This window comes from Grammomys surdaster, unplaced genomic scaffold (assembly GCF_004785775.1).
Source record: "Grammomys surdaster isolate TR1022 unplaced genomic scaffold, NIH_TR_1.0 239, whole genome shotgun sequence".
Lineage (NCBI taxonomy): Eukaryota > Metazoa > Chordata > Mammalia > Rodentia > Muridae > Grammomys > Grammomys surdaster.
In genome coordinates this window covers 10,584,955-10,598,484 of record NW_021604684.1, presented here as the reverse complement: position 1 = coordinate 10,598,484, position 13,530 = coordinate 10,584,955, and the positions used below count along the sequence as shown (strand labels likewise).

General features: G+C 52.6%; 1 protein-coding gene across 5 annotated transcripts in view; it reads right to left on the bottom strand.

Moving 5' to 3' along the window:
* Positions 1 to 3,254: 3,254 nt before the first annotated feature.
* Positions 3,255 to 13,530, bottom strand: part of Synpo (synaptopodin) — a 53,505-nt gene continuing 43,229 nt past the window's right edge. For all 5 annotated transcript variants that reach the window (XM_028774267.1, XM_028774265.1, XM_028774266.1 and 2 more), the window contains 2 exons: positions 10,840 to 13,220; positions 3,255 to 5,779 (listed from right to left, as the gene is read on the bottom strand). In XM_028774267.1, the coding sequence (XP_028630100.1) occupies positions 5,117 to 5,779; positions 10,840 to 13,220 (3,044 nt within the window). In that variant the 3' untranslated portion in view covers positions 3,255 to 5,116. The remainder of the gene's footprint in view (positions 5,780 to 10,839; positions 13,221 to 13,530) is intronic.

Genomic DNA, 13,530 nt, shown 5'->3' with positions numbered 1-13,530 from the left:
TAACCACCTGACTCTACCAGCCCCATCTCTGTAGTACCCTTTGCAACTTTCTCCTTTTGGAAACCTGGCCCCTGCCCACCTGTCTTACCTCAGTTCCCAAGCACCAGCAGCAGCCCTCCACTGTCCCTGCCTGCCATCTCTTCTCTTACCCTTCCTCATCCCTCCCTTTCACTTCTTAATGCTTTCCAGGAATCGTGAAGCAGATTGACAAATGCAATCCCCAGAGAACATGTGTGAGTCCCCAACCTAGTTTCCCTAACGTGGGTCAGAAAAGGGAACCCCAACTTCAGTCCCTCATCCCTGCCTGTCCGTCAGCCTCCCTCTGTGGCTTTCAGGTCTTTCCATCTTCCACCTGGGTCCCCATACCCAATAGGACCCTTGTGACCACTGAGGTGAGTCCAATAGGCTCCACTGACTTTCTCTGAAAGTATGGACAAGCAATTTGCCAGTTCTGTGCCTCAGTCTCCCCCTTTGTAATTTAACAGCATTGGTTAGACTAAACTGTAAGAATGGGCTTTGGGGCATCTGTGAACCTCTAAAACTGAATGCAAATTTGAACATGTCTGCACACAGTTGAGGGTTAGGGTCACAAGATAATTGACAAGAACCAACTGCGACTTCTCTGGGTTAGAATGCCATAGTCTGATCTGTCCCCAAATAAACATTCACAGAATCTGAAAAGGGTCTCTAATGTTCATGGAGTTGTTTTTCTGCACGCTGAGATGAGACACTGCCTACCTCTCCCTTACCTTCAACCCCAGCCTTCCCTCCTGATGTCCAGGACCCTGGAGCTTAGAACTCCCTTCCTCCTAAGGCAGTCCCTAGGCCTCTCTAAGGCCCAGACTCCCCGGATCCCTTGCAAGGCCCTGAAAATTACTTTATCTTCTCTACCCACTCCCCTATGTCCCAAGAGCTCCCAAAGATGAGAGGATGATGCCTGTACCTGGTGGGGCCACAGTAGGTGGGAAGAAATGTCAGACCCCCAAGATTAACACTTCAGCCGGGGAGCTGGAGATCTATGGCCTGTGTCTATTGCAGGCTCCCAGGTCAGCAGTCAGCGAGCAGGGTGTGCCCTACAGCCAGTGCTGGCTTGAGCTGACAAGAATCATTCTTGTCTTCTCCGTGGGTCACAGCCTTATTTTGGGCTGCAACAGGAGCCGGGGGCAGATGCTTAAAGCACTGGGCTCTGGGGAAGACAGGTGCCCCGGCAGCAGGCCCTTGAAAACAGAAGGGCTCACACGCCCTGGCTCACACATCCACATGAGAACTCTTCAGTCACCTGGGAATTCTGGGGATTGGCGGCATTCGCTGAAGCATGGTAACTGTTATATCCCTAGTGTCCAAGTGTAATGCCTAATAGAAATTCAACAGATGTTTGCTGGCTGAATGAAGCATGGATGGAGAAATTAATGAATGATGAATGAATAAATGAATGTTCCCCAATATCTTTTTTTGACTTTTCCTCCCTTCTCCCTTCCCTCCCTCCCTGCTTTCTTCTCATATTCTCTGAGCCTCTGTCCAGGGACTAAAGCCAAATATGCCGAGACTCTATCTTCAAGGAGTTCAGCTCACTCAGACTCCAACCAGTAAAACAGTCTTTGAGCTGTGTCTTGAGCATTGCTCTGAGAGAGCTTAGGCTGCTGGAAACATAGTGCCAACTCAGCCTGGAGCCTGGAAAGGCTTCCCAGAGGAGGAGGCATTGGCACTGGATCTTGGATGGTGCAGAATTCACCATGAGAGCTCACCAGGCAGAGGGGCCAGGGACACTGTGGGAGGACACAAAGTCTGTTGGGGGTTGGCAAGTCAGGCTAGAGTTTAGGACTGAGGGTGGTGCTGGGAGCTGAGACGGGTGGGCAGGGGCCAGTTTTCCAAAAGGAAATTGTGTTATAAAGGGCTGATGAAGAGGTTAGGCTGGTGGACTGTGGTGATCAGATTGACATTTTCCAGAGACAGATCTGCTATACACTATGGTTGAAGGTGGCCAGACTAGAGACTGAGAGACTGTGGGGTAGCCAAGAGCGAGATGGGGTGGCTGGCTAAGGGCAGAGACAGAAGGGGTGGAGAGGAGCAGGGGATATTGAGGGGCATTTGGATAATGCCCACATCTTGGAGAGGGTCTGGAAATGGAAACTAAGGGGAGGAGTAGGCGGGGTCAGATGGTAAACTCATTCCATCAGTGATGAATTAGTTTGAAGTGCTGAGCACTGGGTAAGCGGTGAGGGAATAAAGCCACCAGCAGGCTGTCAGATACTGACTGTACTCAGGACAGGTCCCAACAGAAGTTATGATTTATTAGAGGGACACAGTCAATCCCAGGGAGGGGTGGGCACTGCAAGAGCTCCCTGAATCCAGGGTGGCAAGCACCTCTGACTCCATCAGTGCAGATGGTCCCAGTCGGCCTTTCTGACACCATTTGAGACAGCATCCTGGCCTCTGCTCGCAACTCAGCTTTCTGCCCCTTGGGTTGCTCAGGCCAGTCTCTGCTGGGCCGGAATCTAGAACAGTGGCTCTCAATCTTCCTAATGCTGCAACCCTTTAAAACAGTTCCTTGTGTTGTGGTGACCTCCCCCAACCATAAAATAGTTTTTGTTTATATTCCATAACTGTAATTTTGCTATTGTTATGAATTGCAATGTTAATATAAGTTTTCTAATGGTCTTGGGTGACCCATGTGAAAGAGCCTATCAACCTCCAAAGGGGCTGAGACCCACAGGTTGAGAACCGCTGATCTAGAGGGTAGGGCTAAAGAATATCCTTACCTAGAAGTCGGAATACAATCCCGCTCTCTGGGCCAAGGCTGGCCCATGAAGAGGCTAGAACTCTGATGATACTGGTCTCACTATAACTGTCTGAACTCACATGGAACACTTGTTGGAGACTCTTCCTCCCATCTTGGAATCCTGACTTCAATGAGACAGTAGTACCAGGACACTGGACTCTGACTCAGCTTGGGCCTGCCTACTCCCACAACAGCACCCTGCAGCAGAATTTCTCCAAGACACTACCTAGATCAACCCTCCCATCACTCAGATGGAGATGCTGAGACCTGGGGAAGGAATGGCTTACTCAAACCCACCTAATCAATGACAGAACTTGGGCTTCAGGTCAAGGATGTCTATGGTCCAAAGTTTTTCCATCTGTACTTATGACTGTTTATTTCCAAGCTCCAAGACCATGTGTCTCAGATATTCTGTGGACTGACGCACGCTTGGGAATAAGGAAAAGGTTTCCTGAAAGGCAAAGACGAACAGGAGGCAGAAGAATGCCGAATGCATTTATTGCTTTGAATTCTACAAGAGGCACAAGGCAGAATACAGGCGAGCTGTCATGGGTTTTAGAGAAGACCATTTAAGTGAGAAGGCAGTCACTATGACGACTGCAGAAACAGCTGTAGTTTCTCAAAGCTGCCTCCTGCTGGTTCTCTGAGGAAATGCAGGTAGAAGCTGATCTATGTATGCCACAGCATCAGCTAGACATCTAACAGGGTCTCTTCTCTGGAAGGCATCCCTAGCCTGGGACTCCTTAGCTACAAGGGATGCTGCACCAGGCGGGAGCTGAGTACTCTCTCATTTTCCCAGGGCCTGGTTCCCAACCCACAGGCAATAGGGACCTACTAAGATCACCCCTCTATTCCAATGTACTCCATCCCAACCCTGACTTTATTCCATCCTGACCTAGCTTCCCCTAGCCTTACTCAGGAGCTCTAGATCACCCTGATATGTGGGTAAATCTAATTACCCCCAAATAGCACCATCCCTTACCTTTAACAACATCCTAGTATTTTTTCCCACCTACATTTATTTGTGCCTCATCTAACTCCAGCACTCCCATCCCCAGGCTCTGAATTCTGAAGCTGATGTACTGAACCTCAAGGGACTATCTGTGGACTATGCAAACCAAAAAACTCAGTTATTCTTCCCCGAGTCACTCTTGGGGACTGGAATCAGAGTCACTGAGGTTAAGGGGATAGGCACCTCAAGGCCACCAGGTATAGGCATAAGCCAGGCTTCAGTGAGATGTGAGAAAAATGAATATAACATGCCCATTCTTCTGGGCATAGCATAGACACTATGACAGGCCCAGATTGGCACAGCCCCTTGACTTCCCACCCAGGTTTATTTGTCTCGGAATTCAAGCCCCATGAACCTCCCCCTTCATCCTCCCTTGCTTTCTAATGCTATGGAGTGAATTTCAAGAATCCTCAGAGGTCAGAAGTCAGCTCCATCCAATACCGGAGTCTCCTCTATGCATCCCGGCCGTGGGCTTGCGTATTCTGCAACAAGGACCCCTTTCCAAATAGGTAATACACCCTAGACTAGGGTAACCATATTAGACTGCCATCTCGTCTTTCCCCAGTTTTGAGAAACCTAAAACTAGCCATCAATGAGTCCAGAAAAACAAGGGTCTGGGACTCCTGAGATCCATAGTCCCAGGGAACTTTACACTCTGCTCTTCCCTGGCCATAGGGATATTCTAGACATCCTGAGCTGGGTGGGGTAGAGAAAGCAGCATGGCAGAGCCTGGGGAGAATCTTCCAGCCCCTTCTCCCTAGAGGGGCCCAGCAGGGCACCTTGAGCTTGCCTGGGAGATCTCTTTAAAGGTCACCAGATAAAAATAGAACTAGTCTGAGAAGAGATGGAAAACAGCTGCTCCCGCCTGGGACTTGGTGCCAGGAGCCAACGGTCAAGCCAGGGCCTGGGCATGGGTCACGGCCTAGGTTCTTTTCAACACACACTTCATTTGCCAGGCTGTGGAGAACAGTGTTGGAGGAAGGAGCGTGGAAGCCTGGCATGCTGAAGGGCAATGGCTGTGTGCTTAGCTGCCTCCCGCAAGGCACGCGTGTACGGAAGGAAAGGGACGATGTCTGGAGACTGCATTGGCCAAAGCTAAGGATCAAAGACAAGAGGCTCTTCCTCTGAGCCATACAGATAAATGGCAAAGCCAAGGGCTACAACCCAAGTTTGACTGACAGCCCCCCAAGCCCGGAGCTCTCCTTCCCTGACCCCATTTTTCTCTAGAGCTGTCCAATGAGGTCAGACCCTTCGGATCTTGGTGCTGGGGTTCCCCAAGCTTAGTGCCTCTTCTGGCTCGACCCTCCCGGGGTGGGGATGGAACTTTAGGTGGTGCAGGAGGCCTCGGTGGGGAGACTACCACGCTTGAGCCTCAGGCTGCCATTCCAACCCCGAGGACAGATGTTGTAGCCGAGGATGCCAGGCGACTTAAGCCCAGAGTCCTCAGAGTCGAGAGACACGTCGGAGTCTGTGGGTGAGCGGCGGTAGGGAAAAGGCCTGGACGGCGCGGCCTGAGGACTTCGGGGACTAGCGCAGGACGAAGACCCGACGGGCAACGGGCTCCGCGGGATGGGGGCAAAAGTAGCTCCGCGGTAGCTGCCAGCCGCGCGGGCTGGCTGCGGAGAGCGCATGCGCGCCGGTGGCGGCGGCGGCCCCTGCGGAGGGGAAAAGGGTCGCAGGGACTCGGCGGGCGCCGGCCGCGGGGAGGCGCTCTTGCGCCGGGCTGCGTTGATGATGTTGCGCGCCAAAAGCGCCTGCAGCTGCCGGCTCGGGGGCCGTGCATCGGTCTCCGATCGCAGCGGGGAGACGGAGCGCTCGCTCCACGAGGGGGACATTGGTGGAGGCGGAGGCAGCGGCGGAGGGCTGCTCATGCTGCTCCCGCGGCCCGGCTCCCACGGCCCCGGGCTCACCCAGCCGTCCAGGCTGCTAGGGGGCCGGGAAGCGCCCGGCGTCCAGGGCGGGGAGGTGGGCAGGCTCTCCGGGCGATCCTGGAGAGAGAGCAGAGAGGACGGGGAAGGTTTAGTGTCAGGTCAGGTCAGGGTTTTGGGAAGTATGGAGTATGGTTGTCCATCATTCGGAGATAGGAAAGGAACCCAACAAAGCTAGGTGTAGTGTCTGAAGTAAAAAACACAGGTGGCTCAACTCAATGCAGAAGCTCTTAAAGCCTCTGCTATCTGGGGTCAGCCCCTGCTTGCTTTGGAGACAGAAACTCATGTGAAGGAACATAGCGTGCATTAATTTCTTGGAGGGAACTGCTAAACAAAATACCATAAGGAGAGATGGGAAAGATATATGAAAAAGTTAAGGAATGGGGCCAGCAGGCACACTGCACACAGCCACAGGAGCGTGAGAACAAGTCCTTTTAAGTTACTACTTTCTACGTCTGTTTAGAGTTTTGAACCATACAGTTGTATTAACCACTTTAAAATGTAGATATCTATCTAACTTAACATTTATATTATTTTTATATATAAAAGCATATTTTGAGAAAGGGTTTCATGTCAGGCACTTGGAGGCAGAGGCAGGGGATTCTCTGTGAGTTCGAAGCCAGCCTGGTCTACAGAGTGAGTTCTAGAACAGCCAGGACTATACAGAGAAACCCTGTTCCTCTTCTCCCCCCCGCCCCCAGATTTATTTATTTCATGTATGAGTGCTCAGTGCATGTGCACCTGCCAGAAGAGGGCATCAGATCCTATTATAGACATTTGTGAGCCAGCATGTGGTTGCTGGGAATTGAACTCTGGACCTCTGAAGAGCAGCCATTGCTCTTAGCCACTGAGCCATCTCTCAAGCCCCGAGAAACTCTGTCAAGAAAAAAGAAAGAAAGAAAGAAAGAAAGAGAGAGAGAGAGAGAGAGAGAGAGAGAGAGAGAGAGAGAGAGAGAAAGGGAAAGCCAAGTGGTGTAATTAACAGCCCAGTGTATTTTCCCCACCCACCAGTGTCTGTGAGGTGTGTGTGTGTTTCAAACATCACACCATGCTTAAACAGTGTTAAGTGGAGGGCTTGGGAATACAGGCTAAACACACACGCACACACACGCGTGCACACACACGCCTTAAACTGTGCAGCTGTTTACCCATATTCCAGAAGTAGTCACTTGGTTGAGTCCATGTTCACTAGCAATCATCCTTTCACCTCAGTTCTAAGCTATGGGATCCAGTCAGTGACTTCCCCGCAATCGAAGTCTGTAATCGCCCACAAGATCCATTCTTTGACTCAGACGCTTATCTGCCAGTTATCTTTTCAACCAGCGGGGAACTTAGTCCCTCCCAATCAAAAGAAACAACAGAGACAGAAAGAGTATATTCTCCAATCACACCAAAGCAGTTGCCAGAGGAGTCCAACCTCAGTGTCCTTTCACTCAAAAGGACCATTTGGACATTTCTGGTGGAATGTAATGCCGGATAACCTTTTTGAGGATATCCAAGCTTTGGGGAAGCAAGTTAAGAGTCAGCACAAGGGCTCAGCCCACCTTTATTCCCAGGGTCAGGGCTGTATGTGTATATACAAGCCAGAGTCCCTGGGATCTGTTCTCTGTTCATGACACACCCCAGCGTGCAGCCAGGTCACCTGAGGGAAGCACAGGCTTATGGGGAAGAGCTTCAAGGAAGGCTCCAGGATTAGACAGGAAGGACTAGAGGCTGATACCAGAATCTCAGATCCAAAAGCCGATTGCAAAGACTCAGGTATGTCTCATTATATACTGAGTACTGCCTTGAGCTCACGGTCCAAGCCGGTCAACAAATGTTTTGTTGTTGTCTTACACAGGGCCTATGTAGTCCTTGCTGTCCTAGAGCTTGCTTTGTAGACCAAGCTGAGCTTAACTCACAGAGATTCGCCTGCCTCTGCCTCCTGAGATCAAAGGCATGGGCCACCACGCCTGGCCCTAGTTAATGAGGCTGGAGGAGCAGTGAAAATTGTCTAAAAATCTCTTTTCTGTCTTTTGTGGTCACAGGGGATTGATTGCTAGATCCAACAAGTGGGAGGGGTGACCAGAGTCAGGCAGGACTGTGAAGTGACATGGTTCAGGCATGGGCTGAAAGGTAGAGGAGAGCCAGGCCTGACCTCATGCTAACTGCCAATGTCTCAGGACTCACTATGTGCGGGGGCAGAGGCTGCACAATACAGAAAGGAAGAAGAGAGCAGAACTGTTCACCTCCAGCCAAAGAGCCCAGTGCACTGTGTCTACCGAACTCCTTGAAAACACAATGGCTGAAAATTCAGAAAGTAGCAGCCAGTCACCCCAGCCTCAAAGCAGGGTCTGTGTGCTGTGGGGTAGAGACAAAAGCTGAGCTGACAATATGGCAGTGTCAGAGGCCATGGAACTCCCAGGACACCTCCTGCAACCCTGCCATTGAAGAGAATGGGAAACCAGGGCCAGAGACAGGCAGAGGCTGCGCAAAGTCTCCAGGAACCAGCTTTTTCTTCTCCACTGAGGGAGCCAGGCAGGGTTAGTGATGAATGTGTCAAACAGTCCAATTTAGATAAAATGGAGAGAGAACTGGAGAATAAGTGGAAGACATTTCTATCCCACTTATTAGAAGTGGGAGGGGGAATCCGGAGGAGGATCAGGCATGGCAGGCAAATCAGAGCCAGGCAGATTGATGCACATCTTTCATACCAGTCCTTGGGAGACAGAGGCTAGTGGATCTCTGTGATTTAAGGCTAGCCTGGTCTACCTACCAAGTTCTGGACCAGCCAGATCTTGTCTCAAAAAATAAAATTAAAAAAAAATAGAAAAATAAAAATAAATAAACCAAAACAGCAAAACACAGAACTAGGCATGGAAGCTCATAATTATAGTCCTAGAATTCAGAAGGCAGGAGGATCATCATGAGTTCAAGTCCAGGCTCAGTTACAGACCCTATCTAATAAACAAACAGACAGATAGACAGACCAGACAGCTGGATGGCCAGATGGATGGAATCCCAAACCAATTTAGGTCATAGGGCAGTGTGTTTTCTCTATCCTCAGCACGATCTGGGCCAGACTCAGATGCAGGAGAGAAGTAAAGAGAACAAAGTGCCCTCCTCTCCTTGGCAGCTCATGGCTGACACCTAACAGGTCCAGACACTCAGCAGGTGCAGTAGCTCACAGGGACACAACCCCGCTTCCATCCACACAGAGCAGCCGAGCATTTCCACTTCGCTTCCAGGCCCACATCAGGGAGGAGACAGGGAGCCCCAGCTCACGGCAGCCAACAGCGCAGAAGAAAGAAGCAAGACAGATTTGAGACAGACTGTATTGAGAACAGGAGGCAGGACCAAAGAGTTCAGCCTCGCGCAGCAGGAGCTACAGGATGGAGGATGGCCCCTCCACTGCCAACCCTCCCGCCCCAGGGGCAAAAGAGCGGGGTCTACCAGAGGCTGACTCTGTTCTAGGAAGACCTGGCCTGAAGGAATCAGGCTCACTCAGTTTCCCCACGCATCCCCCTCTTCTGTGTGGATGAGCTCACTGACAAGGCACCCCTGTTCCCATGGAGACAAGCCTAAAGCTCAAACTGCGCACTCAGCTGAGTACCAGCACCGCCTCCACCACCCCTGCCCCTCTGGGATCCCAGAAATAGGGCTGGGAAAGAGGAAGTGGGTGGTCCTAGCCTCAAGTCTTGGGAAGATTCCATTTAAACGTGTCTGTCTTCTTATATCTGTATTCTCACCCCCCAAAAAAGGCTAGCTGAGGGGTGTGGGGGGTGGCTGCACCACATCAAAGGGAGGCAGAGAGTGGGAGATCTTAAGCTACCTGACTCCACACCCTCTGTATAAACGGGGAAACTGAGACTGAGACTCGAGGCACACATTCAGTGTTAGAATCCAGATCTAAGTCCAAGGCTTTTCTGCCCCTCTTCTGAGCTACAAAGCCATGTTCTCACAGCCGCCAGCTGATCCCAAGCTGAAGCTGGCCCAGCCCGGGCTTCTGACTGTAACCTGCTGCAGCAGCTCCTTTCATCTCTACCTCCCCCAGGCTACTCTCATGAGAAGCTAACTCCTCTGTCCCTCAGCAGCAGCCCATCCACTTTCTTTCTGTATGACAGTCTTCTTTGCTTCTGAATCCTTTATCCCACTGTGCCAGCCTGTTCTCTCAATCTTCAGTGATTATCTCAACTAGAAGACCCTGTGTACATGGGAAAACTAAGGCCTGGAAAGGAGAAATGGATTGGCCAAAGTTCCCCAGCAAATGGGAGGTGTGGGTGAGTCTAGGACACTACTCTTTTGTCTCTCCCTGGACCTTAAGCCTTTGCATCGAGGTGGCTTCTTACAGTCAGGGAGATCTTGCCTGAGGTCACTATGTCACTAAAGGGTCACTTGCCTAACAGCACATCCACATCTGCATAGCTTTCTAGAGGACACTCTTCTCAGGGATCCCCGGGGATGTCCCTCAGCTCAGAACAGTGAGGGCAAGGCAGTTGGAAGCAGGACAGAGGTCTGGGCCCAGGAGTCTCCCTCCCTGTGGAGAGTCAGGTCCTGGAGAGGGCATGGAGGCAGCAGAGTCTCAGAGAACAGGAGGACAAGCATCAGATAGGAGTGGTATGCTAAGTCCACAGGCAGCAGAGGACTCAGGAGAGGAGGTGGAGCCAGGCAAAGCTCTCTGAGGCAGGAGAGAGGAAGTGTCCAGAAGACAGAGGGGGAAGAAATACCCTCTGAAGGTGAGAATCCAGAAGCATGAAGCCAGAGGCCAGGAGCCCGAGCCCTAAGGGTAAGGCACACCCAGAGCTTGCAGATTCACAGGTGTCAGAAGGCTGTCTGTTCCAGAAGTCCCTATGAGGACACCTCTGGGCTTTCTCCAAGTAAGATACTGCTATCAGACTCCCATCCCATCTCCTTAGATGCCTACGGCATCTAAGGCCCTTTGTCTACAGCTCGGAGAGGGGAGATGGTCCACCCACAGTCATAGAGCTATCTAGTGTCAACCAGACCTTGAACCATGAATGTCCATCTTCCTGAGCTAAGCCCTGAGCTATATCCTGCCACATCTTCTCTCTGGCCCTCCGAGAAGGGGTCAAGACAGGCACTGGGATATGTTACTTGAAGCAGAAGGAAGGCTTCCACACCTGGGCCTCGATCCCAGCATTCCGGGTGGAGAAGGAAGGCCTAGGGGCCTGCTTGGCTCGAGGAGACCACGCCCTGGAGGGAGACACGGGGGAGATATCACTGCTGTAAGTGGGGCTCACGGCAGTGGGCTGGAGGCTGTCCTGGACTGGGGCAGTGTAGAGGCCTGGGGAGGAGCGGGAAGGCCGATGCAGAGCAGGAGATGGTGGGAGGCCTGCTCTGGGCAGATTGGGCACCAGGTCTAGGGAGCTGGGCTTGGCCGGGGAGGCAGCACGAGGTGAGACAGTGCGTGACGGAGTGCGTGATGAGGTGGCGCGTGATGAGGCCTTGGCAGGCTCCTTGACGGGCGACAGAGCATAGAGTGAAGGCCTCATCTGGTATGGCTGCTGCTTGGTAGGCTCAGGGCGCAGGACTCCATTCTCTGGTAGATAGCCGTGGTAGAGAGAGGCCGGCGGAGTCCGCGCAGGGCTTAAGGATGCCACTCGGAAGCCTCCAGGGGCATTAGTGGTGTACTTCCAGGATGAAGGCAGGGACATAGTAGGTGAAGGGCAGCGGGCCAATTCAGCATGGCCTGAAGACTCTATGACATATTTCTCCATCCGTGACTGGCGGCGGGCATAGAGTTCAGCCCCCTTCCCTGAGGCCTCAGAGAGGTTCTGGTTGGGTTTGGGCTTCGGCTTGGCCTGGATACGGGGTGACTTGAGGCAGGAGGCCCACTCGGGGACAGCGTCCTCAGCTGCTGCAGGGCTGGCTCTGTCCCGAGCTATTGGCTCCTGCTGGAAGTTGGAGGCCTCAGCTCCCAGGGCAAAGGGCTCTTCTTCCATGCCCACCTCCCCGTGGTCTCTCTGCCTCCGCTTCTCATCAGCTGTCTGCACTAGGTCCAGCAAGTCTGGGTTCGGGGTCACCTTGGGCTTCTCCACGAAAGTGAACATTGATTTCCGGCTGCCTCGGCGTGCCATAGATTCTTCCAAAATCCCTGTCTTGTTGACAGGGACTACCTGGCCCTTCAAATGGGGAGGCTTGGGGTCAGAGCTGGGATACAGAGTGGAGTAAGAGGGGGGAGACCTAACCCGAGAAGCCACAGGGGCTGTTGACAAAGTCTCTGCATAGGTGGGGGGTGGGGTAAAGTTTCCCAAGGGGCGTCTCTCTACGACTGGGCTTCGCTGCCCAACCAGCCTCCTTTCCACCATGGGACTGCGGGCCATTATGTGCCTCTGTGGCTGGGGACTCCTATCCGCCATACTGCTAGCCGGGGGAGCCCAGGTCTTCTCTCCAAAATGTCGTCTTCCCATCATGGGGCTTTGCTCTATCTGGGTGGTAGTCCCTGGCGACTGGATCCCAAAAGGCCTGGCGGTCCTGTTGACCACGGATGCAGGCTTAGCTAGCGTGAGATGTACTTCACTATACAGCTTAGTGGGCGTGGTGACAGCTGCATGTCCAGACACCTCTTGTTCTGCCGATGCCACTAGGGTGCTAGGCTGCATGTCAATGAGCAAGGAACTGGACATGAGATCTGCTGCTGGTGGCCCAGAGCTGGAGAGGGGAGTGGCTTCTCTAGAGAAGGTGCTGGTGGCAGATGATGGAGCTGACACCTTGTCAATCAGGAGAGTGCTGGATCTCACCTCCTCTACTGGCACCAGGGGCTGCCCATCATCAGCACACGGAGTGCTGGGTTTGGAATCAAGTGTGCCATTCCGGGAACACTGTGCCTCAGATGAATTCTGTTGGTCGGGGGTGATGGTGGCTGGGGGGTTTTGATTGACATCAGCGGTGGGCTGTTTGTGGTGGCTGTTAGAGGCTGCTGTGGTGGGCGTGGCATTGGGTGAGGAGGGGTTCTGGTTGATATCTGCAGCTGGACTGGGTACTTCATTGTCGGGAGGATTTGGTGAAGACTGCTGGGTCTCTCGGCTCTGGGACAGGTGTAGCCCGTTAGCTGTCAGCAGGGCTGCATTTTCCTTTAAATAAACTACCAACGGAACTTCCTCCTCCTCACTGGCAACCTTCTCCAGGTGGCGCAGCAGACTGGCTTCCTCTGAGTACCCCTCCATGATGTGGCCAGAGACCCCTCTGCTGGGGCTTAGGGGGCTGGGGTGCTTTGGAGAGCCTGGCTTTGATGGAGATGTGGGATTCACACTAAGCCCTGGGGCATGGCCTATGGGGCTCGAAGGACGCCCTGTTTGGAGGGCCTCTTGGTTGAGCTTTGGTGACCTCTGGCCTCGGCTCTCCAAGGTAAACTCATTCACCCTCTGCTTGCGCCTGTTGAAGAGCTGGACCCCTCGGGAGTTGGAGCTGGGAGGGGTAGTCAGCTGGGCTGCAATCTGCTGGCTCCGCGCCTTGGCCTCCTTCAGATCCTTTTCAGTGAAGCTAGTGCTCCGGCCCAATGCTGCAGAGAAGACACAGGCCTGGTTAGCAAATGGACATAGAGATAGTCACTCACTATGCCCTCCTACATCTCTTTGAAATCTGATCTTTACTAGGTTTCCTAGAATCAGAGGTCATGAAGATTCAAGGGTGAAGCTGATTGGCTGTCTAGGATAGCCTGTCCCATCCCTTTGGACTGCCCTGGAAGGTTGTATGTAATACAGTATGAGTCATGTCTCTAACTACATCTCCCAAGGTCCCTCTGGCCACTGGTCGCTCTCACCGGGAGAGTACTTAACATCAACTCTGTCTCTCTTCCACACTAAAGAAGA